This window comes from Saccopteryx leptura, chromosome 8, assembly GCF_036850995.1.
Source record: "Saccopteryx leptura isolate mSacLep1 chromosome 8, mSacLep1_pri_phased_curated, whole genome shotgun sequence".
In the NCBI taxonomy this organism is placed as follows: Eukaryota; Metazoa; Chordata; class Mammalia; order Chiroptera; family Emballonuridae; genus Saccopteryx; species Saccopteryx leptura.
Window position 1 is genome coordinate 69,021,639 of NC_089510.1, and position 26,329 is coordinate 69,047,967.

At 55.0% G+C, this 26,329-nt stretch overlaps 1 protein-coding gene across 2 annotated transcripts; it reads right to left on the reverse strand.

The window, feature by feature from the left end:
* Positions 1 to 623: 623 nt before the first annotated feature.
* Positions 624 to 20,990, reverse strand: EPHB3 (EPH receptor B3). 2 transcript variants are annotated; one of them, XM_066347005.1, is made up of 16 exons: positions 20,427 to 20,990; positions 11,662 to 11,726; positions 9,819 to 10,491; positions 7,061 to 7,216; positions 5,942 to 6,292; positions 5,521 to 5,645; positions 5,191 to 5,350; positions 5,004 to 5,112; positions 4,593 to 4,645; positions 3,156 to 3,278; positions 2,778 to 3,025; positions 2,082 to 2,297; positions 1,821 to 1,970; positions 1,540 to 1,733; positions 1,284 to 1,439; positions 624 to 1,168 (listed from the first exon to the last, which is right to left on the reverse strand). In XM_066347005.1, exons 1-16 carry the CDS (start codon positions 20,542 to 20,544, stop codon positions 1,060 to 1,062), a joined length of 3,006 nt encoding a protein of 1,001 aa, XP_066203102.1. In that variant the 5' UTR covers positions 20,545 to 20,990; the 3' UTR covers positions 624 to 1,059. The 2 variants fall into 2 exon arrangements, with proteins under 2 accessions (XP_066203102.1, XP_066203101.1); XM_066347004.1 differs by having other exon boundaries at positions 1,821 to 2,297.
* Positions 20,991 to 26,329: the final 5,339 nt, after the last annotated feature.

The following is a 26,329-nucleotide window of genomic DNA, read 5'->3' on the forward strand; positions in this document are numbered from 1 at the left end:
AAAGGATGCTGTTTGTGAAATCCATCCTGATCCAAGTGTCTGCCCCACCACCCAGGAATCCTGGGCCTTAGAGGGAGCTTGGGGATAGTTTGTGCTTGCTGTCACCACCCCACTACCAAGAAGTCAGATGTACTGATACTAATGCAAAAGGAGGAGCTGAGCTTGAATAGGCCTGGATCTGGTCTCCCAATGACTCCAGGGAATCCTGAAGGGCCAGCGGCCAGGGGGTGTAGACTTGAAGGCACTAGGGAATCCTGCCTTGGGAACGGAATGAGAGGGGCCAGAGAATCATCTTATTGCCTTTATTCCGCTGACGGCCCAGTTGGCCCCTCTACAGGGCACAGGGCCAAGCTTTTAAACGCTCACCCACACTCTCTGTGCAGGCCAGTGCGTGCACACACACACACACACACAGACACACAGACACACTCACACACATCCCATCTCTGGCTCTGAGAGTCAGTCTCTGGGGGGCAAGGGCAGCTCCTCAGCCTGCCCCTACCTGCCCTTTTATGACAGCACCAAGGGCGGGGGTGGGCAGGGCCCTCAGCCCCCAGAACAAATCCCTGTGCAAACTGGAGGTGCCAGCTGGCTTTGGGATAGGGGTGTCACGTTTCCCCATTCCTGGAGTCCCCTTGTCCAGTTCCTGAGGGAGTGACTGCTCTATGCCTACCTGGGGGGCCAGACCCCTGCCAGGGCCGGGCCCTATGGAACCCAGGCTTATTCCTAACCTGCCCCCGCCAGGACCTCCAGCACTGAAGAATAGCCAAGTCTGAGGTGGTGGGGATCCCCCACTGGAGAGCAGGAAGGCCTGGACCCCTGAGGGGCTTGAGGAGGGGTCATCACCCTCTCCTAATCCATCTTCAATATGAAGAGGTTTTGGGAACGCTTTCTGGGGAGGGAGCACAGGCCTGGAGGAGAAGTCCCAGCTTGGGCCCTCCCCAAATTTTCATCTTCTGGGCCAAAGCCTAAGGCCAGGCATCCAAAAGTCCAATAGTCCAGCCAACTGGTCAGAATCCCTGTGTAGTCCTGGGGCAAACAGCCGGAGGGAGCTGGATGTCAGACCTGCACAGGGAGCGTCTGGTTCATCTGCAGCCGCATGTCCTGGATACTGCTGAGGATCTTCTTCTGGTGGCCAGCCAAGGTGACTCCAATCCGGAGCAGGTCTCTGCGGATGGACCAAGGGCAGGTCAGTCCCCACCACTCCTCCCCTGCCCACCACTCTGGGCCCAGTCCAGAGCCCCCTGCCCTGCCCTGCCCCTCCAAATCTGAGGTACACTTACTCTGCAGTCATCTGAGCCACCAGGTCGAAGGACGCAAACCCTGCGCTGACAAAGCTCTCCTTGTACCGTCCCATCTTAATGGCGTCTAGCCAGTCACCAACTGTCGTGAAGGTTGTGTAATCTGGGACTGTGCGGTCCAGGAGGGGCTGCGACATGCTGTGGGTGAAGAGAGGGGCCTGGTGAGTCCTATGACAGGGAAGCAGGGGGCAGGGCTGCTGGCTCAAGAGCAGGTGGCAGCTAACGCAGAGGTACTGACCCAGACTGGGCGCTGGCAATGACCTTGAGGCTGGCAGCGTTGCGGATGAGCTTGTCCAGGGTGTTGACAATCTGGGAGAACTTGGGCCTGAGGTTCCGGTCCCGTACCCAGCAGTCCAGCATGAGCTGGTGCAGTGCTGTGGGGCAGTCCATAGGTGGGGGCAGCCGGTAATCTTGTTCCACGGCATTGATGACCTGAGCCGAGAGCAGGGAGACCTGGAGTGAGCAACCACTCTGCTCCCCCGCCAGCTCCCACCCCGCTGACTGCTCTGCCCCACTCACATCTTGGTTGCTCATGTCCCAGTAGGGTCGCTCTCCATAGCTCATGACCTCCCACATGACGATTCCATAGCTCCAGACGTCACTAGCGGAGGTGAACTTCCGGTAGGCTATGGCCTCTGGGGCAGTCCAGCGGATGGGGATCTTTCCACCCTGGTGAGGGGGGCACACGCCCTTCACCCTGTGACTCCAGGCGGGCCCCCAGCCCCGAGCCCCTGCCTGGTTGGCCCCGCCCCCGGTCTCCCTCCCAGCTGCTTCCTGTACCAGGGAGCTGGTGTAGGTGGGGTCAGAGGGATCATCCTCCAAGAAGCGGGAGAGGCCAAAGTCTGAGACTTTGCAGACCAGGTTGCTGTTGACAAGAATGTTACGGGCAGCCAGGTCGCGGTGCACGTAGTTCATCTCAGACAGGTATTTCATACCAGCAGCAATGCCCCGCAACATGCCCACCAGCTGGATGACCGTGAACTGTCCATCGTTGAGCTGGAGGCAAAAAGCAAGCTCAGGATGGGCCTCCCACTCCGACCTGGCCCAGGGTCTGCCCAAGGCCTGCCTGCCCACCCTCTCCCGGCCTTTCATGTCCTATCCCTGCGACCGTCTCCAGAGGGCACTGAGAATAACGAAGCTGCCCTACTGTGTAGCAGGCATCTGTATACAACATCTCAGTCAATCCCAGTGAGGACCCAAACAGATCTTACCACTCTCATCTTACAACCAGGGCAGCTAGACTCAGGGTAAGCAAAGCCTGAGGTCACACAGGCAGTCAAGGAGAGTCAGGATGAGAACCCTGATCTCTCTGGCTCTGAAGGCTCTGCTGTTTCTCTATATCATGCCACCTTAATAAATATTAATGGACTTGAATAGGGTCTGTGTGACTTGTGGGATGGGGTGGTTTGCCCAACCCTGTTCTCTGGGGCAGGGGCAGGGGCAGGGGCAGGGCGTGGGTTAGGCGCTGGCTCTTACCCGGAGGAAAGAGTCCAGGGCACAGTTTTCCATGAACTCGGTGAGGATCATGACTGGCCGACTTTTGGTGACCACGCCCTCCAGCCGGATTATGTTGGGGTGGTCAAACTGACCCATGATGGAGGCCTCACTCAGGAAGTCCCGCCGCTGCCTCTCTGTATAGCCCACCTTCAGTGTCTTGATGGCCACGAACACCTCCCGGCGGCCAGGCTGTTTCAGTCGACCCCGGCACACTTCCCCAAACTCTCCTGCATGGCACAGGGCACAGGGCACAGGTAGTAAGCTATTTCTGGGACTGCTCCTATACCCAGCTTGCTTCAGTCCTCCCTTGGGTAACCTCCACAATCTCTCATCCTTACTGTGCCTCTGGGGACTCACCAGCTCCAATCACCTCCTCAATCTTGACGCAAGACACATCGATCTCCTTGGCAAACTCCCGGACAGCCTCATTAGGGTCCTCATAGGTAAAAGGGTCAATATAAACTTTCATTCCAGGAGCAACTAGAGGAAGAAGAGGTGGGCATGAAGGGGGACAGCTCTTCAGGCTGGGGATGGAGAGGGAATGCATCATCAGACTGCACCCTCTGGTTGTCACCCCTGGTGGGAGCATAGGTTGTGACCTCCTTGTTAAAATAGCTCCATATTCCTATCTGTTGAAGCCACAGCGCCCCCCTCCCATCCCCTCGGTGAGAACTAGTGACCATAAAAAACACCTAGGATTTGCCTGACCAGTGGTAGCACAGTGGATAGAGCATTGAACTGGGATGCTGAGGTCCCAGGTTCAAAACCCTGAGGTCACCAGCTTGAGCGTGGGCTCACCAGCTTGATCACAGGGTTGCCAGATTGAGATCATAGACATGACCCCATAGTCTCTGACTTGAGCCCAAAAGGTTGCTGAATTGAAGCCCAAGGTCACTGGCTTAGCTGGAGCCCCGCACCCCATAAAGGCACGTATGAGAATCAATCAATGAACAACTAAAGTGCCGCAACTATGAGTTGATGCTTCTCATCTCTTCTCCTTCCTGTCTGCCCCCCCCCCAAAAAAAAACACCTGGGATTCCTCTTCTACCCTCATCTCTCATCATGTCAAACCTCTCAAGTGTGCCCCTCCCCTCACTCCCCTCACTCACACTGCCCTTGACCTTGTCCAGGCCTTCAACACTCACACTATTGAAACAGCCTCCCAGCTGGGCTCACTGCCTCTGGACTTTTCCCACCAAACTACCTGCATGCCTCTCTTCCTAAAACAATACTCTCATTGTATCACTCCCCAGCTTGAGAGCCTTTCCCATTACCTATGGTGGAGTCAAGTCCCAACTCCTCGGCTGCCTTTCACGACCCTCCAAGGACTGACCGCAACTACCGAGCCTTGCTTCCCAGCAGCTGTCAGACCAGTTTTCTCACTGCCCCCACAGTTGGACACTCTTCCTACTCCACCCATTACTTTCTAGGGGCTCCTCTAGCCAAGAATGCTCTCCCCCACCTCTCTAAACCCTGCTCATCCTGGCTGGCTCAGCTCAAGGCCACCTCCTCCAGGAAGCCTTCCTCTTCTCTGAACTCTTACAACCCTTTAGAACAGGAACACCCAGCTTAACACTTAATTGCTCTCTCATTGTTTCCTGTGTATATGCATCTTGTCTTTTTCACGGAACTAACTGCCCTTGAGGACAGGGGTCACATCTCATTCATCTCTTCAGCTGGCAGGAGTGCGGCAGGGGCTAAGGAAATGGCACTGATTGGAAGCAGGAGGAGGCTTCTCCAAACCCAGCCTCCAAGCTCGGAGGGAACCAAGAGAGCTTAAGGACACAAACTCACTGTATTGCTGCAGCTTCTCCGTGTATTCTGTATCAGAGCCATGCCGCTGCTTCCTGGAGGAGGAGGGGGAGGGGAGTCCTGAGACCAGTCCCACAGCAACCTTTGTTCAGGGGACCCTCGGGCACACAGGAGGGCAGAGTGCCCAGCGGATGGGCCAGTGCCTGGTCCCAAGGCTGGGGGTTACAGCAGCAGCTGCTCGGTCTCTGGACGAGGGACTCAGGGGACTTGGTCCACTCTGCCAGTTCAGGGGGTGCGAAGGGAACAGGACGAAAATGTGGGCGTGGGCTGGAGAGGACTTTCCATCAAGGAGAGCCTGGGCCCAAGAAGGTTGGGCCCAAGTAATGACTCATCTGTGCATGTGGCCACTAGGGTGCTAAAGGGAGACTCTAGTCGGTCATGGGAGTGCTGTACCTGAGGCAGACCACAGCAATGACCACAACAGCCACCACGAAGACAAGCCCAGCCGTGGCAGAACCCACAATGAGGGGCAGCTGCTCCTGGAGCTGCTGGGCGCCAGAGCCTGGAGACGAGAGGGCGCTGGTGAGTGAAGGGATGGCAAGTGTGGGCCGGGGCACCGATGGGCATGGAGCGTCTGTACCTCTCTCACTCGTGGTCTCAAACTCAGCCGCGCGGCTGTACTGCCCATAGCCAGCCACGGTGCGGGCGCGGACCTGGACCACGTAGCGAGCGTTGGGCCGCAGCCCGTCCAGCTGCACAGAGTTCTTCTGGCTGGTCACCGTGGACGCAATGCCCTCGCTCTGTAACACCAGGAGGAAGGAGGCGTCTCGGTGGGTCCAGAGGCTCCTGCTCACCCCCAGGCCTACCCCAATGGCCCCTCAAGAGCCAGCCTTACTCCCAAGGGCTCCTGATACTATCTGGGGGTAATCTTCTTCTCCCAAGGCCTCCTGCTGCCCCTTAAGTCTCTGACCTTCTCAAAGTACTTCATCTCATAGTCCAGGATGACGCCATTGGGCTGCTCAGGGGGTGCCCAGGACAGTGTCAGACTGCTGCCTGAGCTGCTGTGGAGGTGGAGTGTAGGCACTTCAGACGGGGCTGGGGGAGAGAGGGGGAGGTCACCAGGGGCTCCTTGGGCCCTGGTATCTTTCCCAAGGACCCGGTGCCCAGGACAGTGTCAGACTGCTGCCTGAGCTGCCCTGCAGGTGGAGTGCAGGCACTTCAGACGGGGCTGGGGGAGAGAGCGGGAGTTCACCAGGGGCTCCTTGGGCCCTGGTATCTTTCCCAAGGACCCAGTTCCCAGGACGCCCTGGTGGTCTGCTGGCAGGCCCTGTAAAACCTCAACTCTGTGCAGGGAAATTACCCGGGCCCTCCCTCCAGAGTCCCCTCCTCACCAGCCTGGTTGGTGGTGATATTCACAGCTGCATAGCGGGGGGGCAGGGGGCTCTTGCCCGAGACACCATTGACTGCCTGCACCTCAAAGGTGTAGCGTGTGTGGGCCAGCAGATGGCTGATGTGCACCCGACGCTCTGTCAGGCCCAGCTGCCGAGGCACAAACTCCACATTGTCATCGCAGCGTGAGCAGGTCGAGGCACCCCCGGTCCCAGGGCCCCCACGGCACTTCTTGCAGATAACGTTGTACAGGAGGTCATCCCGGCCTCCCAGGTCCCGGGGCTCACTCCACTCAAGGATCAGCGAGGTCTCGTTCACATTAGAAATCACACCCCGGGGTGGAGATGGCACCGCTGTGGAGAAGGAGGGACGAGAGGGCAGTGAGTTGGAGCCCTAGGAGCACCCTTCTGCTCGGAGTTCCTGCACACGCCAACCTACTTCCTACCTCCTATCCTTTGTATCTGCTTTAATAAGCAGAGTACCTTTCCTATACTTCTTCACTGGGCAGACTCCTATTTAGACTTCAAGGCTCAACTTGAGATGTCACCTCTTCTTGGAAGCCTTTCTGATTCACCTTCCCTTGTCCTCTGCACTCCCATAACACAATTCCTGGGCATCCCTCCCACCCAACACTTAGCACATTATATGGTCCTTGTTTGTTTTCGTATCTGTTTCTCCCACCAGGTTGTGTTTGGGGCAGGGACTGGATCTTTCTCTCCTCCACATCCTGGTGCCCGGCACACAAAAGGCCAGAGCCGGGAGAAAGTGAGACGCCACGCTGTTCCAAGGATGGGAGGCCCCTCTCTGGGGTTCGAGCTGGGCCAAGGAGCAGCAGCTCTACACAGAAGATGGACTAGAAGGCTCCAGCCAGTTCCTGAAGCTCAGGAGTTAGTAGGTGCTTATTAAATGTTGGAGAAAGGGCTGAGCCGGCTGACGTGGGCTCTGGCTCAGGGACAGGCACTGTCTAGCTGTGCCATGTTGAGCACAACATCTAACTTCCTGAGCCTCAGTTTCTCCACCTGGAAAATGGAGATACTCAGGGTGCCAGGTGGCCCTCCCGGGCAGCCTGCAGAGGCGAGGCCTGGAGCCAGAGAGGGGAGGACATGCGTTCACGCACTCACTGGTACAGGCACTGTCTGCAGAGTCCGCGTCTGCGCGGTAGAAGTTATTGTGGCAGGTGCACATGCTGGCAGCTGGTGAGGTGGAGCGGCTGTTGGGGGGACAGGGGAGACAGGGCCCCTCTCCCTGCTTCGCCTTGTAGCTTCCGGGAGGACAGGCTGTGGGGGAGAAGAGGAAGGACGCGCTCACCTCCCTGCCCCAGCAGACACCGATTCTCCACACCGCCATGAGAGTCTGGCCCTTCCCCAGCACAGGTCTCGGCCCCTCCACTCCTAGACTGTGGGGGCCACGCTGGTATTGCTTAACTTCAGCTGCAGCTACAAAAGGCCCTTTCGCCCTATGGAAACCCCAGGTCAGCGGATTCCTCCTGACCCTTTCCCCCAACCTGGGGCCTCATTGTCGAAGACTTCAGCCTGGACAGCCTGGCTTACTGAGCAGGGAAGTTAGGAGAGGAGGAAGAAGCAGAAGACAGAAAGGGACCTCTAGTGAGCTGGCAGCATTCGGTACTCTCTGGGGATGCCCCATTCCTCCCTGAAGCTCAAGGAAAATCATAGGACCCTCAAGGCCACTCCAAGACAGGCTGAGGATGGGCAGCAGTTTCCCTCTGCCCGTGGGCAGGGGTGGAGCTGAGGAGAAGTGAGAGAAGGAAAGCAGGCAGGAAAGCTGGGGTCACCTGGAGTTCAGAGGCCTCAAAGCATCCACAAGTGGAACCCCAGGCTTCAAAGAGAGCCCAGAGCTGGATGCCTGCGCATCCCTTCTCTGCTGTCCCTCCTGCTGTCTACTCTTTGTACCTGGGCTCCGTAAATCCCCAAATCTGTGATAGCCATATAACATTGTTCAAACTGAAATATTCTGGGAGTGAAAGGGGTCACTAGAAATAATCATGTTAGGACAATGGGCATAAACTAGGAATCCCCTGGACACACACTAAGACATGAGGTCACCCCATCTAGAAATGACTACCTCTAGGGAGGGTCATCCAGAGTGTGAGATGCCTAGAGTTGGGGCTTTGCCTTTCTCGGGGGTTTAATCTCCCAGCGTTAAGGTGATATTCCATCCAACCTCTTTTGAGCCAGTGGGGGAGGGGGCAGAGGCCAGGCCAGGCTGGTTGCTATGGGAACCAGCATGCATTTCCTGCCAGGGACCTGCAGAGTGTTAGCCCCTCTTCAGGCTGTCAGGCTCATCACCCCCACCCCCTTTCTCCACTTAGGAAGAGGAAGTCTGGGGCAGGTTCCTATAGAGAAGTGAGAGAGGCCTGGTAAGGCACTGCTCACCTTCTCCGGACAACACCCAAGCCTGACCTCACGGACAGGTAGGGGCCGCCAGCCCCCTCACACTTAGGGCTGTGGTTAGAGCCAGCGCCCACCCATCACAGCTACATGCTTCCAGTTGCAGGAGAGAGAATCGGGCAAGGGGACAGAAGAAAAGGCATGGGGCACCTCATCCGGCATGGCCCCGCTCCCCCAGTGCTAGTTATGCGGTCTTGAGTGCATAACCTCTTTGAGTCTCAGTTTTCTCATTGGCAAAATAGGGGACATAACTGGAATTGGGCTTATAAAGTTGAGATGAGACTCAAATAAGAGAAGTCTAGTACACTGTAAGGTCTTACATGTCTTGGTGAGTCACCAGAGACAAGCCTCTGAACCTGCTCATGTGGGAAATAAGGACAAAACAATCCCTGGTCCTAGGCATCCTTTGGCTCCTGAAAATCCCAACTAAACTCATATAGCATTTGCGCTCGCCATGTGCCAGGCACTGCTCCGGGGCCTCACATGCATCTACCCATACAAGCCCCACTACATTTCTATGAATAAATCATTACTGTCCCCATTCTGCAACGTGGAAACCGAGGTTCAAGAGTTAAGTAATGCCTTGGCCGGTTGGCTCAGCAGTAGAGCATCAGCCCAGCATGTAGAAGTCCTGGGTTCAATTCCTGATCAGGGCACACTGGAGAAGCAACCATCTGCTTCTCTACCCCTCCCCCCCTCCTTCTCTCTCTCTCCCTCTCCTGCAGCCATGGCTCGAATGACTCGAGCAAGTTGGCCCTGGGTGCTGAGGATGGTTCCATGGTTTCGCCTCAGGTGCTAAAATAGCTCAGCTGCCGAGCAACGGAGCAAGCCCCATATGGGCAGAGCATCACCCCACAGCAGGTTTGCCAGGTGGATCCCAGTAGGGGAGCTGGTAAGGGCGCTGGTCGGGGCGCTATCGGGAGTCTGTTTCTCTGCCTCCCCAACTCCCACGTAATTAAAAAAAAAAAAGAGTTAAGTAATTTGCCCAAAGTCTCACAGATGCTAGGAGGAAGAGACAGGACTCAGATTTCAGGGACTGGGCCCCTGTCCCTTTTGCATAAATACCGCCTTCCAAGGAACAAGTTAGACTGCACAGTGAAAGGCACAGGCGCACGTGCGCACAGCCCCGTGCCCACAGCTGAACTTCCAGGGTGAGGCGTACCGTTGGAGTAGGACAAGCAGGTACCTGCCAGCTTCCTGAGTTTCTCCAGGGACTTCCTTGTCAAGAATTCTCCATGTCTCTCTTCCTCTCTCTCTAGTTTCATTTTTTCTCTTTTTATCCTGGTGTCTCTCTTCATTTTCTTCTATCTCCCTTCATTTACCACATTCTCTGCACCTGATACCCCTCTTCACTTTCCTCCTCCCACCGCAGACCTGACACCAGTCTGGCAGGTAGGAAGCAGTGGATAGGGGGCGCCTAGGTGTGGTCCAAGCCCTTCTCTCCCCCGCCCCCAGGCCAGTCCCCACTTACAACGGCACTGGGACTCCTTGGCAGCTGGCTCATGGCCGGTGGCACAGGTGCAGGCGCCCACAGGCACCATCCACTCCCCGTCACCGTTGCAGTAGAGCTTGAGTGGCACCGACACCTCTACAGCATTAGCAATACAGGTGCCAGGGGCAATGACCAGTGAGGTAGGCTCGGCCCCAGTGAGGGTCTCAGGGAAGAGGGCAAAGCCCGCGGTGGTGGATGCACACTTCTTATAGAAGGCACGCACGGAGATGAGCGACATGCAGGCACCTTGATCCTGGAAGGCCAAGTAGAAGCCAGCCTTGGACAGCGGCCCGAAGCTGCGCACCTTGGTGTTGACACGGCCAGCATCGAGCCTCGAGAAGCTCTCGTCGGGCGCGATGGTATCCACCTTCACGTAGGGATTCTCCATCCAGAAGGGGGAGGAGGCTGAGGCTACATCACTGTCAGCCTCATAGTAGAAAAGGTTGAAGGTCTCCTTGCAGGAGCCAGGGATGTTGGGGATGCTGTTGCAGTCACGCACAGTGAACTTGAGCTCCACGTAGACCCGCTGCACATCCCGCCGCCAGATGAACCCCGTGCGAAGCCAGTTGTTCTGGCTTGACTCACGTACATTACACACCTGGTACGTGCGGATGGGGTTCATGGCCTCGTCGTAGCCACTCACCTCTTCCCACTGTACATGGACCAAGTGAAAAAGACAGGGAGTGAGCGCCAACATTTGCCAGGTGCTTACCACATGCCCAGATCTGCTATCTGTACTTCACAGAGATGCTTCTGTGGTGTAGTAGCTGAACACACAGACTGTATCTGGGTTCAAATCCCATTTCTCTGCCTGCTGTGTAACTAGGAGTAAGTCATTTAATCTCCCTGTGCCTCCATTTCCCCACCTGTAACATGGCAAGAATACAAGGAAGAAATGACTTTAAATGAATAAGCACTTAGGGCATTGATAAGTACTATGTGAGTATTAGCCATAACAATTATTACCTTTGTGCCTTAGTTTCATTGTCTGTAAAGAAGGGCTGATTGGCAGTTAATGGGGCTGTGTGGAAGTGACACATGTGACGGGCTTGTAACAGTGCCCGACACAGAACAAGCATTCTTGCTCTGATAAATGTGATAAAAGTGGCTATCACATTTATCCTTCACAGCAAGCCCATTAGAAGGTGCACCTGTTGTTCCCACTCTAGAGGAAAGGAAGCCAGGGCTCACACAGGCAGCGACTCGCCCAACGTCACACAGTCCACTGGTGACTGAAGGCCTGTAGTGCTACCCAACCCTAGCATTCCAGAGCTTAGTCGTAGCTGTGGAGGCCAACTAGGGAGGTTAATTAGAATATTTTAGAGACGTCAGGACTGCAGTCAAGAGTTTAACAGTCAGGAAACGGAGGTCCAGAAAGGTAACTGCCTTGCTCAAAGTCACAGAGCAAGTTAGAGATCAGGGCCCAAGGTTTCCCGGTTCCCAAGCCAGGGCTCTTCCCAGGAACCCTGCAAGGAGGGAGACAGTCAGGTGGACGTGCAAGGGGCTGTCAGGCAGCAGGGGATGGGAACAGGCTGGAGACAGGCTGAGCGGCAGGCAGAGAACAGGACAAAGATAAGGTACATGGGAGGGGGGACACAGGCAGGATGAAGGGGGAGAGATAAAAATGCCCCAAGGATGGGCCATCAGATAAAGAAGGCAGGTGACAGTGAAAAGGATGCGGATGCTGCAGGGGTGAAACTGACAGGCAGAGAGAGAGAGAGGCGGCCTCTCCCCAGTCCTGGTAAGGGGTAAGGCCAGGAGGATGGGTGCTGGAGACGCAAGTGGCAACCAACACTCAGGAGAGATGGTGAGGAAGTCTTACCCCAGTTTCTGGATGAGATGTCCACGCCAACTCAGACGTCACCCATTTTGTGTCCATGAGGGTCTCTGGGAAAGCAACAGAAGAAAAAAGGTCAGGGGCTTAGCTCAGAATAGGAAGAAGTCACCCCGTAAAAGCCAGGACACCAGAAAAACAAAAACAAACAAACAAACAAAAAAGCCAGGACACCAGAGACCAATTCCCACCAGGAACTACCCCACTCCTCCCCTAAGTCCCCAAAGCCCTCAGCTCCCCTACCCTGGAAAAGACCCTGCAGCCATTGCCAGACCTGTCACAGCCCAGAGCTGTCAGGTCAGGCCAGCTGAGAGTGGGTGTCTGCGGCTGACCCCAGGTCCGGGTTAATGAGGCAAGAGCCAGGGCCAGTTCACACACCTACAGTCTCTGCTAATCTCCACACAAAGGGGCCAGCAGGGCCTTTATCCTGGAACAAAGGGCCGTGTGCTTCAGACCCTGCTGCCTAGGCCTCCTCTGACTCCATTCCCAACACAAAGGCCCCGCCGCGCACACCCAGGGGAAGGGGAGGGCAGTGACAGGCTGCAGCCCACTCTGCCCGGCCTCCCACTCAACCACCTCTGGGGGATGGGGCAGGAATGCTCTGTGAGGGTGGGAAGAAGGCCATCGAGACCCGACCAGCTCCTTCAGAGCTAGTGCAATTCTTCCCATAATCTTTAGATAAAGGTTGGTATACTCCTTTTACGGAGAGAAAACCAAAGCTCATGTAAAGTAAGTGTTGGCCTAAGGTAAAACGGCTAAGAGTTAGGGTGAAGGGTTGAAAGGTGGCTCAAATTCAGGTATACGTGATTCCACAACTAACTCCTTAACCGGGGCACCCTCGCTGCAATATGTTCTCTGTGGAAGAGGAACAGAAAGCCTCGAAAGCTGCTGTGTGTTCTTCAAGGCAGTGGTCCCCAACCCCTGGGCCACGCACCGGCACAGGTCCGTGGCTTTTGTACCGGTCCGCAGAGAAAGAATAAATAACTTACATTATTTTTGTTTTATTTATATTGAAGTCTGAACAATGTTTTATTTTTAAGAAATGACCAGATTCCCTCTGTTACATCGTCTAAGACTCACTCTTGACACTTGTCTCATAAGTTCGACAATTATATTATATTTTAAAATACCACAGTTTTTACACCGGTCGCATAATTTTATTTTGTGCATTTATCTGACCCACCCTAAAGGCCGGTCTGTGAAAATATTTTCTGACATTAAACCGGTCCGTGGCCCAAAAGAGGTTGGGGACCACTGCTTTAAGGTAACCAAGCAGTCACCTCCTCCAGGATGCCTTCCCTGAACCTGTACGTCCAGGTCAGATCCCTCCTTTGTACATCCAGGGCCAGACAGGGCTTTGTCACAGCACCGATCCTATTCTGAGTTGCGCTTTATTATTGGTTTTCCCTGCTCAGCGACAAGAGGAGCTGTTCATGTTTCTGACATAAACTTGCTCCCCTTGGAGCCTGGTTCTGGGTTCTGGCTGGACAACTCTGCTCTCTCACAGCATGACCCCAAGATCAGATTTAGGAGCAAGCAAGAGGAGAAAGAAGTGTCAACTCCTTTCTTACAGCCTAGAAGCCAGAGCAATCAGCCATCTTCCCCTCAACTCTCAGCTGAAATGGGACAGTCACCCCAGAACTTCTGGAGGCCCCTACATCAACAGTGGGGCAGGCTGAAGGCACGCAGAGGGGAGACCCAGACCCCACCGGCTCCAGGCTTGTGGCCTTGGCTGGTTCCCTGCAGTCTGGGTCTGCGCTGAGGACGGTGGAGGAGGTAGTTGTGGCCCCAGGCCCTCAAGTGAAGCAATGGGGACAGCCAGACAGCAGCCACTCACTTTGAGAACAAGGCCCCAGCCCCTCTCGGCTGCAGCGCTGGTCCTTGGAGGGGCTGCAGGGAGAGATCCCACAGCCTCCTCCCCGGTGGCCTGACAGGCCCCTCTGGCAGGCAGACAGACACAGACATTCAGCAGGAGGATGAGAGGGAAGAGGAGATGGGCAGAAACAGGGGCCCAGAGACAAGTGGGGAAAAAGGCTGGCGGGCAGAGCAGGGGCCTCCCGGAGGCGGGTGGTGGGCGGCCCGAGCGGAGGGATGTGCAGAGGCGGCGGCTAGGACCAGACAGCTGGGATGGCCGGCGGCACACTACAAAAGACAGCGAGATGGGGAGACAAGGAGGTCTAAGGAGACAGAGACAGAGAAGGGAGGTTGCCAAGTGGCCTCTTCCCAGCCAGCAGCCCGAAGTAGTCCTGTCCCTGGGAGCCAGCCCAGCCAAAAGCACCCCTCCCCCAGCCAGCCAGCCAGTCCGCCTGCTTGTCTGCCCGCTGCCCGCCGCCCGCCCGCCGCCCGAGCAGGCAAGGCTCCCACCGCTCCCTCAGCCGCCCCCTCCTCCCTCTCCCTCACTTCCTTCTGCTCAGCCTGTGCCAAACCCATCTGGAACTGTTTAAACCCAAATATTCAGCCCCCTCCCCCTCCAGCCAGATTCCTCCACAGTTTAAAACAAGCCCTGCGCTGGCTCTGAGGGAGGGAGTGGAGGGAGGGACGGTGGGAGGTGGGAGGTGGGAGGTGGGAGGAGGGGGCGGGCAGGAGAAAGGGGGAGGCTCTTCATTTCTGTTTAATTTCTGGGGAGCAAGAGAGGGAGGGAGGGGATCGGTCCTTGGCCATCGCTCAGCCTTGGCCATCGCTCAATCTCGGCACATTTTTCCCATTAATGAGGAGAGGGCTTGGATTTTGAGTCCTGTGTGCCTGAGGAAGGGCTCCGGTCACTCTGACCGGGAGGAGGCTTGCTCTCTGGGGGAGGGGAGGGGAGGGGTCTACTCCCTCACCAAGACAGAGACCTGAGGTGCCTGCTTCCAGCCTTAGAAAGGGGTGTGTGGTGCGGTGTGTGTGTGTGTGGGGAGGGCAGAGTCTCTCTATCCGTGGCATTGGGAGGGAGAGACCCAAACCAACATAGCCCACCTTTTTTCTGCTCTGTGGTGTGTCTGTGGGGGTGCTAGGGTTAAAGAATATGAGGTACAGGGAAAAGGACAAAAGTGAGTGAGCAGTCTCCAAACTCTCCAGCTGTTGCCTGCAACCCTAGCCTTCTCTGTTCCACCATGTGGCTACCGGAGGGAGACCAGAGAGGGGCTGGCCACTCCCAGATACTGGGCTAGGTCAGCCAGGGAACCTCAATGGCCCCAAAAGCAAGCAGAGAAGTGGACCCCAGGCCTGGGGACTTTCTGGTACTGGGCCTTTGATGCTTATAAGTGAAGTAATACCGCTCAGGCTTCCAAAGAGCCACAGAGAACAGCCACGTGGCAGCAGCTGTGTGGCCCTCACCTGTGCACAAACACACAGATGCACACGTTCCATCCAGTTCTCAGTGGCTAGGTTCATTCCCCACCCCTGGGCCAAAGAGTGACAAGTCAACACATATGGTGGACAAAAACACACCAAGCCACAGCTGCCCGCAAACACACACAAGGCTTCACACATTGCACGGTCTTTCTCAGATACACAGATGCACATGGTACAAACAAAGCAGTCTTCTTCAGACATCTGCATACAGTGAGTCTTTCCTACACACAGGTTTGGCTTGCTCTGGGCCAAGACTCACTCTTACAGTCTTCATATGTGCCGATTTCCTGAGATAGAGGCATACACAGAGGCACACACACCCAACTGCACACACTATGGTCAGTCACAAGTCACAGTCTTGAGTGTAGTCAAGTGCAAACACAAGCACCAATTTTCCTATATAGGGTGTACCTGCTCTTACACACCACTGCACACACACAGGCCCCTTTGCACTGAAACGTGCCGCAGGAGCGTACAGACAGCCTCAGAGGTGCACTCTTCACACACATGCAATACTGCAAGTGCAGTCTTTCTACGGGAAGAGTTGGGAGGAGGCAGTGTCTGCTCAGAAAGCAGTGGCGCTGGGGCAGCAGTGACCAGAGGTGCAGGGAAGGAGCGAGCCCCAGACTGGCTTCCTGTCATCCTGGCACAGGCAGGAGCTGTCACAGGTCACAAGGCTAGGGGTGGGGCAGGGGCACGAAGATAATCCTGGCTGAGGCTGGGTGCAGCCTCTTCAGGCACGGCCTCTGGCCAAGCAGGACAATGGCACTGTCCTAAGGGCCCCGGAGTCCTTGGGGGGGGGGCAGCATCATGAAGAGATGGATCCCCAGGAACTTCAGGCAAAACTTCCACACATAAACTGGGGGCCCAGCATGAGAACAGGGTACCCAACCTTTGTCTGAGGGCTTCCTGGACCACCATGGTACAGGGGCACCAGCTGGGAGCCTGCCACCTGCCTGGGCCCACACCTGCAGGCCCTACAACATGCCACCCTGGGAACAGTGAGGCGCAGGGAGCCAAAAAGTTGTAGAGATAGAAGCAAGATGTTTCCAGGTCAAATTCCAGCCCAGGGAATTTGAGGTGGTGGAAAGGTCATGCTCCAGGGCTGGACCAGCAGAGTGTGCAGGGCAGGAAGACAGAGAGGCCGTGGTCTGGGCAGGAAGGCGCATCTCAGAGCCTTGCCTACAGAGAGGGAGAACCGCATGCCGTCCCGAGTTGCACCCCCCACCCCACAGGGTCCCTGCCCCAGCCCACCAACCTGTCCCCAGTCTTCTCTCATGTGTTGGTGTATGTACACGCATGTACCAGCCTGCACACTCGGGGTGGTTAGCCTGAGGAGCAAGGGATCCTGGGGGCACCCTGCCATGGGACCTGGAGGAGCCGGACGCACTCAGGGCCACCTCCCCCGCCCCCCGCCCCCACTGTGGCCCCACGGCCCTCGACTCTAGGAAGGAGGGATGGGGAGCATCTCAGAACAGAGAACACATTTTGTTTTTCATTCTTCCCCTCAGATCATGGGGATTTATAATTAAATAAACCTGAGAGGGAGGAGCAGGAGGAAGAAGCACAGGGCAGGGAGCCCAGATGCCTCGGTGCTCATCCGTGCCCCCCACTCCAGTCCCAGCCTAGCCTGCTCCTCAGAAGGGTGGAGGGACAGTGAACCCTTAGGTGAGGCCTCTGAGCCCTTCCCATGGGTCCGGGTCACAGTGGGTCTGGCCAGTAGTCTGGGGACAGAAGGCAGTAGGAGACCTGGCGCCAGGGCCAGCCCTTGGGGCAGGGGCCTCTCCCACCGCATCAGGTGCCCAGCTGTACCCAGTCTCTCCTCCCCCCACCACAGCTGCCCAATCCCGACAAACCAGTTTGACTCAGCACAACAGGCAGGGCTACAATTTTCAAACTATGCAGGCCTGGTGATTCAGCCTCTTCGTGCTGTTTAATTAGTGTAAGGCCGGGTGGCGGAGGCCTTGCCCACGGCAGCTTCAGCTTGAGCTCGCTGCCGCCGAGGCCACAGCAGCGGTGGCAGCAGCAGTTCTGGCTAAGGGAAAGCAGTGACAAGCGACTGGCTCCCCCAAATACCTGCCACTGTCCCTCAGCGGCGGCTCTGAAGTGCCAGCTCATGACAAACAAGAAGGGAGGGTGGGAGGTGCCAGAGGTAACTCAAACAAGTGAGCCAGCCACAAAAATCCCAGGCTGTTGTTCCCGCTCGGCTACCAGCTCCACAGTGGTCACTGCTGCCACCGGAGAAAGAGGTGGACTCGCACACTGCCCGCCCCTCAGGGACCACTTCCACTGCAGCTGCAACTCAGCTAACAACTCAGCTAACGTGGCTTGGCCGGGAGGGGGCTGCGCGGGTTTGCGATCTCACAACTGTGTTCTCTTTCCTCAAAAGGGTCTGGCGTTACCAGCTCAGCCCTCTCTACCCATCTCAGGTATAAACAAGAGCCCCACGGTTCAAACAGGCTTCCTCGTCCCACACCCCGATCCTAGTCCTTTCGCCTACTGGATCCCACTCCCACACCCGGTCTTGGTTCTGAAAGGGAGACTGATCTCGGCTTGGGAAACTGGGAAACATTATTCGAAAGGAGCATGAGCAACAAGGTGGCCTTGTTTCCCTGTGTCTGTGGTCAAATCCGAGGGCAATTTTGTGTGTGTGTGTGTGTGTGTGTGTGTGTGTGTGTGTGTGTTAGAGGGTGGGGTAATCAATCAAAAGGCAAGGGGAGAAGTGTTTCTTCAACCAGGGAGGACATCCTCATGGAAAACTACTGCAATCTTTTGATACAGAGTTTTGTTGAACCCTAGCACCCAAGTGCAAGATAGTATCTAATGAACCAGTCCATGAGGGGCAGCACCTTCAGTTCAAGGACCCTGAGCCTTTAATATAATGACCCCCAGATGCAGAGACCCAAAGTCTCCCCTAGGCCAAAGGCAAACCATATCCTGTCAAAGCCAAGTGGGAAGCTGGAGCAAGGAGGCTAGACCCCCCCCCCATAAAGCCTGAGGCACTGAAGAGATCTTCAGTGCTCACTCTCTGCTCACAGCCCAGGACCTCCAAGTCTACCCATCCCACCCTTCCAGCCCCAGAATAGGGGTGAGGGGCAGGCTGGAGTCAGGGATAGTTCTCTTCCCATCTCACCCCTTCCGTACCGGAGCTCAAGGGAGAAAGAGGTGGGGTGACAACTTCTCTCTCTTCAGACCAACTTTTCTTCCCCCCTTTATTCTTTCCTGTAATCGCCTCCAGCAGGGAAGGGGCACAACTGTGAATTTTCACTTCTGATGTTCCCCAAGGAGCAAACCCTATGAAAATAATAGTAACAGCTAATCCTTGAATAACAATGGCTGTGTGCTAAGCACTTTACACACATTAAGGATTCGATCCTCACACCAGCCTTAGGCGGTGGTGGGCACAATCCTATCCCAGCTCACTGTGGGGGAGGCCGGGAGGTGGGTAGGGGCACTATCTGGGCTGGGCTGGGTCAGCACCCTGAGGCACTTCTCTTTTTTCCTTTCTTTCTCAGACTGCAAACCAAAACCCCGAAGGTCTGAGGATGGTAAAAGGACCCAGTGAAAGCCACACATAGAAGGCACTGCTGCTTCCTAGGGGCACCCCACACTGGCCTGGCCTCTCAGCCAGAAAGCAGCCTGGATCCCACTTCACAGCTGAGCGGGGAGGAGAGGGACAGGATAGGGATCACAGCTCATCAGGTCTCTGCTGCCTAGTCAGCCTCTCAGCTCCTTGGTCTCTAGATGCCAGCTCCCCACTAGGGGCCTACCTCAGAGGTCTAGCAGATGGTGGGGGGTAAAAAGGATGAGGACAAGGAGGAAAAGACAGAAGGAACAGGGGAGAACCCCCTCAGGGAGTCCTAGCTCACCTGACCCAAACCTCACCCCCATCCCACTCTGAGCACCAGCACCCACTGTCCCCCCAAACAAGGGCTCTAGAGCTGGCACACATAGCTCCTAAGTGTGTATGCCTGTGTTACCCCTCCTGGGCTAAGACACAGACCTGGGAACTCCAACAGGCTCCCTGGCTCAGACCTTTGAGGCAATCAAAAACAAAGCCCCACACTAGTTTCTCACGCCAGCGATCCTATCACACACATATGGATGAGTGCACGCAAGTGTGGGTGCAACTTCAGTGTGTCTGTCTGAATTTGCATGTGTCCATTTGTGTGAATCGGTTTGTCAGGACCAGTGGGCTTAGAAATAAAAGGCATAGGAGTCCGTAGGATCATTTTTCCCCCGAGAGAAGAACAGAAAGCACCAGCAGATGCCTTTCTCTTGGAACTTTTTTTCCCTTCCAACCTTTAACTTTACCCATTGTGAACAAATGAACAAACCATGTTTACACAGAAGCCAGGTCCTTCTTGTTCTTAAATTAAGAAAGTGAATGGATCTGTTAAAGACCCCCAAAATAAGTACTACCTACATTCTAACTTCCCCCTATTTCTGTGGTGCTCTTTCCTCCTCCTTACAGAAGGTTTTTCTTCCCTCGTTTAATGGTTCTGAAATTTTTTAAGTTGTGTATGTGCGTGTTGTTCATGACCAGTGTCAGTGCCTCTGTCAAGTGGCATGTGTGTGAGCTCTCCCACCAGGGCCAAAAGCACTTGGGCTGTTCATCCAAGTGTCACTTGGAAGTTGGAGCTACCCCCTCAGCAGCAGTCTTGGCAGGCTTCACAGGACCCATTGAAAAGCACTGCCTTTTCCCACGGCTTATAGGTTAGGGCACCGCACTCCAGTGCTACCTGGGGCAAAGCCCACCACCTCCAAGGGTCAGTGGAGACCCGAGCACTCGGGGTGTCCTGCTAGAAGGTGGAGGATCCGCAGAGAGGTGTGCAACGTCTGTGCACACAGCACCTCCAGTGGGACTCGGTGAACCATAAACAGTAACAGGCCCCTGCCTCTTCACCCCGCAGCCATCCCCCGACAAAGCGGGGTACACGCATTCACACTCACAATGAACGAACTCCAACGGGCTCCTACCCAAGGCCGCCCGCCAGCCCGAGGAGTCCCGCTTTGCCCCCACCCGCCTCAACTCTGCGGCAGCCTCGGAGCCTCCGCCTTGCCTGGGGTCGCCTACACTTCCTCGCCTCTTCGAGGGGCCGCGGGCCCCGTTTCTCCGCGGGCTACTCGCACGAAAGCGCGCGGCGGGCCGGGATTCATGGAGACGCTCAACCCGAGTCTACTTGCCGGCGGTCCTGCAAACCGTGGACCGCTAGCCTCGGAACCAGCCGGAGGCTCCGAGGCGTCTCTGTGGGCGTCCTCGTCATCCAATCCTCCCGCCCCAGAAGCGGGCGTAGGTGGGGGACCCTCCCCCGACGTACGCCCAGCCCGCACCGGACCCAGGTCGCGCGGGTCCTCTCCGGCCCACGTTCGGGCGGCCGGAGCACTGAGCCTTGGGGCGCGCCCCCCGACGCGCTCACCTTCCAGCGCGTGGCAGCAGGCGGGCAGCAGCAGCAGCGGCAGCAGCAGCAGCGGAGGGAGCAGCGGCAGGAGCCCAGGCGGCGGCGGCGGCGGCGGCGGCGGGCGGGCTCGGGCCATGGCCGAGGCGGGCTCCGGGAGCCAAGCCGGGCCGCGCCTAGCCGCGCCGGCGGGGGTGAGGACACCCGGGGGAGGCTCCGCTCGTCGGGCTCCGAGGAAGGCTCGCGCACGGTCCCGGGAGATACGGCAAGGAAGGGGTGCGACCCAGGCGAGCGGCTCTGGTCCGAGGTGGCGCCCCGAGCCGGCGGTGCTAGCAGGTCGGTCCCACGGGAATCCGGACGGACCGGTCCAGAAGGATTCGGGGCGCTGGAGTGCTGGGAGCCCGAGGACTCGGGCAGGCAGGCCAAGGCGAGAGCGGTCAAGTGGTCGTAGTTCGGGGCGCACGGTAATCCGGCCGACTGCCGCGGGATCGACTCCGATACGGGGCTTGGGGCGCGCAGGCAGTCAGGGGTCCGAGGACCGATCTTGCAGCAGCGCTCACGTACTCACTTCTGCTGTCCCCAGAGCTCGCGCGGCCGCTCTGGGCGAGAGGGGCGGGAGCGGCCGCCTGCCTGTCAAAGCGTAGGCCCCGCCCCTAGCCACCGGTCGCCCACTCACAGACCTCCAGGAGAGCTGGTTTCGTCCCTCACATCGCTCTGTTGTAGTTCAGTTGGCGGCGCCTCCATCAAGCCCAACCTTAGGGTCTCCGAGGCCTGAAGTGGGCGGGGCCAAGGAAAAAATGAATTAGATTGGGCGGGGCAATACTGTCCATCAGAGAGAAAACCCCGTCTCCTGTCGTCCTTTGGCGATTAGTAACCGAGGAGCTGCTATTCAGATACAATGAACTGGGGGCGCCCCCTTGTGGCTTATACATGCCCAGGGACGTCCCCACGTGTCGGTCTTTTCTCGAGTCCAGACCCTAAATTCAGTTTAGGTACAACCAGGAAGCACGTAGGTCAACATATCCTGCGACCAAGGACTTTTTGGTCATTCACTTATTCATTCAGACGTGTATTTCATCCTTCTTTGAGCCAAAGTCTCCAGAAACTATTGGAGCCACAGCAATAGATAAGACAGAGGTTTGTGTTCTCTTGGAGCTAGTTTAGGGGTAGAGGCAGTCATAAAGTCTTTATAGCGAGTGTAACAGGTCTTATGAAGGAAGGACAGAATTTCCAGAGCACATTTGAGGGGATGGCTATGTCTGGCCCTGAGGAAATGACATTTGAGCTGAAATGTGAATGATGTGTTGTTTAGGAGTGGGGGTGGTGGCTGTTTCAAACAGAGCAAACGTGTGAAGTTCCAGGGTAAGAAAAACTGATATTCATTAAAGGGATCTAAAAGAAATTCAGATCTTGAGTGCAGAGTCTGAGAGAGGCTGCAAGGAGGCTTAGAAGTAGAAGTAGGTGTAGAGTAACCAGAGAAAATTATTTATTTATTTTTATTTTTAGAGAGAGACATGAAGGGAGAGAGATGAGAACCATCAACTCGTAGTTGTGTTACTTTAATTGTTCATTGATTGCTTCTCATAAGTGCCTTAACTGGGAGGCTAAAGCCCAGCCAGTGACTCCTTGCTCAAGCCAGTGACCTGGGGTCATGCTGATGATACTGCATTTAAGCCAGCAACCTTAGAGTTTTGAACCTGGGACCTCAGCATCCCAAGTCAACACTCTATCCACTATGTCACCACAGGTCAGGCAGAGGAATTTTTTTTTAAACCCATAAGGCCTACCTGAGAGCTAGGGTTTGAAGCAGAGGCTCTAACCAATCAGATTAGCATGGCTGGGCAAAGGTGGAAATCGGATCAGAGAGGAAGCTGTGTAGTGGTCAGGTAGAAAAAAAGATGGTGGCTTGGGTTAGGGTGGTGGCTCTGGTGATAGAGAGAAGTGTGCAGGTCTAATATGTTTTAGAAGGTGGAGTTCATGGGATTTGTGATTGAGTAGTTGAAAGATACGTGGTAGATGGAGACATCAAGGATAACCGCAGCTTTCTGGTTTAGACAAATGGACTTCTACCCCATTTGCTCAACAAACATTTACACAGTGCAATAAACACTCTGAAACAATAGGTCTCATTTATTAATAGATAGATGTTATTATAGCCTCATTTTACAAACAAAACTGACATCTAGAAAGGTTTAGTGACTTACCCCACATCACAATCCTAATAAGTACCAGGGGTGCGATTTGAACCCAGGAATGTATTGTTTTTAGACTTATTTATTCTACTTCATCAGAGATCCAAGGATAAGCTAGGTGCTTGTTAAAAACTCAGAAGCCTGAGCTACCCAGCCCACCTCGAATCTTGGAACTCAGAATCTCTGAGACAGGGTCCCAGCACTCTGTATTTTAAACCAGCATTCCAGGCGATTCTGATGCACACTGACATCTGAGAATCACTATTACTATGCAGCCTCTCACTGTCCTAACTGGAGAAACGTTCTTCCATGGTCCCTCTGAGCCTTTTCCAGCTACCCTAAGATTTCTGGAGGCAGTCAGTAAGAGCAGGTTCTAGATGGCCTCACAAGCAAAACAGCAACAATCATCTTACTGTGAAGGTCTCTAGTTCCAGTTCTGGAAGTTCCATTGGATAAATGGGGTCATGCATTCAGTGCTCAAGGACCTAGCTCTGAGAGGTGGGGATGCATGAGCCAGAGGCCCAGATTCCACATCCAGCCCCAGGTACTTCTGCCTCCCAGATCTGTTCTCAAGCCCTGTGGATTTCCAGCAACATCATTTAAGGCCCTAGACCACAAGAGGTGCCTGGCAGGTCATCTTGTGCAACTCTCTCGTTGTAGAGCTGGAGAGCCTGAGGCCCAGAGAATAGTATAGTGCTTGCCTTACAGTGCCCTCTGCCCTGGGGGGCTGACTGGAGTTGGACAGGGCAACGTTTCAGCAGGTGGCCTGGCAGCAACACCTCCCAGCTGAAGCCTGCTGGTTGTGAGGCGGATCTGTGAAACCGACACTCCTGTTTGCGCGGCATCTGTGCCAGGCTAGGCCTCGCCTTGGGCAAACACGGCCTGCTGGGTGGCAGGCACCCGGCTCCTTTGTTCTTAGGCTGGGGCGCAGAGGCAGCGGGGCCAGCAAGTATCAGAGGGCCCATCCTGACCGGATGTTGGCACCATGGTTCCCACGGGAATGCTCCTTGATCAAGAGGCCGACAAACCGAAGGGCATCTGGGTACTGGCTACAACAGCCTATGGCAGGAAGGTGACCGCCTGGCAACATAGAGGACGTGAGAGGTGGCAGGTGGAGGGATGGGGACTGAAAGCCAGCCCAGATAAGGACTGGAACACCTTCATCTCTTCAGGGCGAGGTGGGCAGAAGGTGCTAAACTTCTTATCTTTCCAGGCTGAGGTAGTGCCAAGGAACCCAGGAGCAGGCTCTGATTTGGAAGGAAAAGAAAACATCAAGACTGAAGTCAAAGCACCTGTCTCTGAGCACCCATCATCCTTTGCCCATTTAAGTCTTGGAGGAAGTTTAGTGCAGAAGCAAAAGTTTGGGCTTTGGCATCAGAGAGACTTAACTCCAAATCCTGGCTCAGCCGTCAACCAGCTGGGGAACTTATAAGAAGCTAAACCTTCTGAGTCTGAGGTGGGATGATAATTATATCTCCCTTGCAGGGTTATCAAAACACTGGCCACAAGGCCAGGAGCACTGCATTGGCCTGACAAACGGTCCCGATGATAATTAATGCCCAGTGCCAGAACTGGAAACACTGTCAGTTTGGGAACAATTAGAGGAATGTGTGTGAATTGAATTGGGTCTCAGTGTCCCTGTGGCTGTGATCAACTCCAGATTCTTTTTTTTTTTTTAAGATCTTTTTTTTAAACTTTATTTATTTATTCATTTTAGAGGAGAGAGAGAGAGAGAGAGAGAGAGAGAGAGAAGGGAGGAGCAGAAAGCATCAACTCCCACATGTGCCTTGAACAGGCAAGCCCAGGGTTTCGAACCAGCGACCTCAGCGTTCCAGGTCGAAGCTTTATCCACTGCGCCACCACAGGTCAGGCTCCAGATTCTTTTTTTAAAAAGTAAGAAATATGTGAACCCTGGCCAGATAGCTTGGTTGTTTACAGCATCATCCTGAAGTGCTGGAGTTGCCAGTTTGATCACAGGTTGGGACACATGCAGGAGCAGTTTGATGTTCCTCTCTCTCTCTCTCTCTCTGCCTTCCTTTCTCTCTTGCTAAAATGAATAAATAAACTATTTAGAGGGAAAAAAAAGATAAGAAATTTGTGTCCCTGAGTTTGTGGGTTGGGGATAGTTTTAAGAAAGACAAAAGTGGGAGAAGAAAGCTTTGGAGCAGTAAGTGATGGTGGAATTGGTTGGATGAGAGGTTTGGGGCTTTGGTTGAGGACCAGTGTAAAGGCAAGGAGACCAGTGAGGAGGCCACAGCCCAGAGTTAATGGTAACAGGACTGAGCTTGTATGTAGCTCAGTGGTCTGAGCAGCAGCACGGGTGATCATTTATGGGAAGAGAAGGAAAGACCTGTGGAAGAGCAATTTAGTTGGAGGGGGCTGGAAACTGAGCATGTCATTTTGGACTGGCTGTTTGGGAGACATGTCACATATCTGAAAGAGCTCACTGAGCAGACAGCTGGCTTCCCCACTCCCATCTCGTCCACTGATCCTCTCCGTGCCATCAAAGAAGCCTCAATGCTGGCGTCTTCTCGGGGCCTTTGCACAGGCTGTTTCCTCTGCCTGGAGGCTCTTCTTCCAGAGACAGGGATAGAGTCAGAGAGAGGGATAGATAGGGACAGACAGACAGGAACAGAGAGAGATGAGAAGCATCAATCATCAGTTTTTCGTTGCGACACCTTAGTTGTTCATTGATTGCTTTCTCATATGTGCCTTGACCGTGGGGCTACAGCAGACCAAGTAACTCCTTGCTCAAGCCAGTGACCTTGGGTCCAAGCTGGTGAGCTTTGCTCAAACCATATGAGCCTGTGCTCAACCTGGCAACCTTGGGGTCTCGAACCTGGGTCCTCCGCATCCCAGTCCGACGCTCTATCCACTGCGCCACCACCTGGTCAGGCTTCCTCCAGCTCTTACTGAGCTGCCTCCTCTCAGGATTTAGGTCTCTGCTTAAGTTAGGTTACCTCCTTGACTACTTTGATCTCCCCCCTCCCCGCTACACCATTACTGCCTATCCCATTGTTCTACTTTTATTTTCCTTATTCTCCTTAGCACTAGATGAGATTATATTATATAGTCATTTGGTTACGTGCATAGTGCCTGTCTTCCCTTCTAGAATAGAAGCTTCCTGAGGGCAGGGGCCTGTCTTATTTACCACTGAATTCCGAGTGTAAATGCCAGTGCCCTTGCATGAAGTAGCGTCTCGGTAACAGTTCACTAAATGAATCAGTAAGTACAGCAGATCTGTAGTATCCATGCTGTTACTGCCTCTTCCCAAGTCTGTGGCAGATGTCGCTCATCAGTTACGCCTGTGTGGTGCTGCCGACAGCCCTATCAGGTAGTTGCATGCAGTTTCACTGAACTGCCATCCCTGTAGTGGACAAAAGTCCCTTGCCTGTTGCCCATATGACCTTGTGTGAGTTTTAAGAAAGCTCCTTGGGCCTCAGTTTCCCCTACCCAAGATGTAGGGGAGTCTTTCCACACCTCTTTTATGGTCTGGGCCTCCAGTCTAGAGCCAGATGCTGCATTCAGGCATGTCAAATACCCCAGACAGGGGGCTCAGTTTCTGTCTTTCCCTTGAATCACAATCTCTCTCTCTCTTTCTCTCTCTGCTTCCTGGTTTTCTCACCAGCCCCAGAAAGCAAGTGCTAGAAGCACCTAGTCCAACAAAACCCTCATTTTCAGGTGAGGAAACTGAGCTCAGAGAAGGCAAGTCAATGGAGCTAGAAATACAAC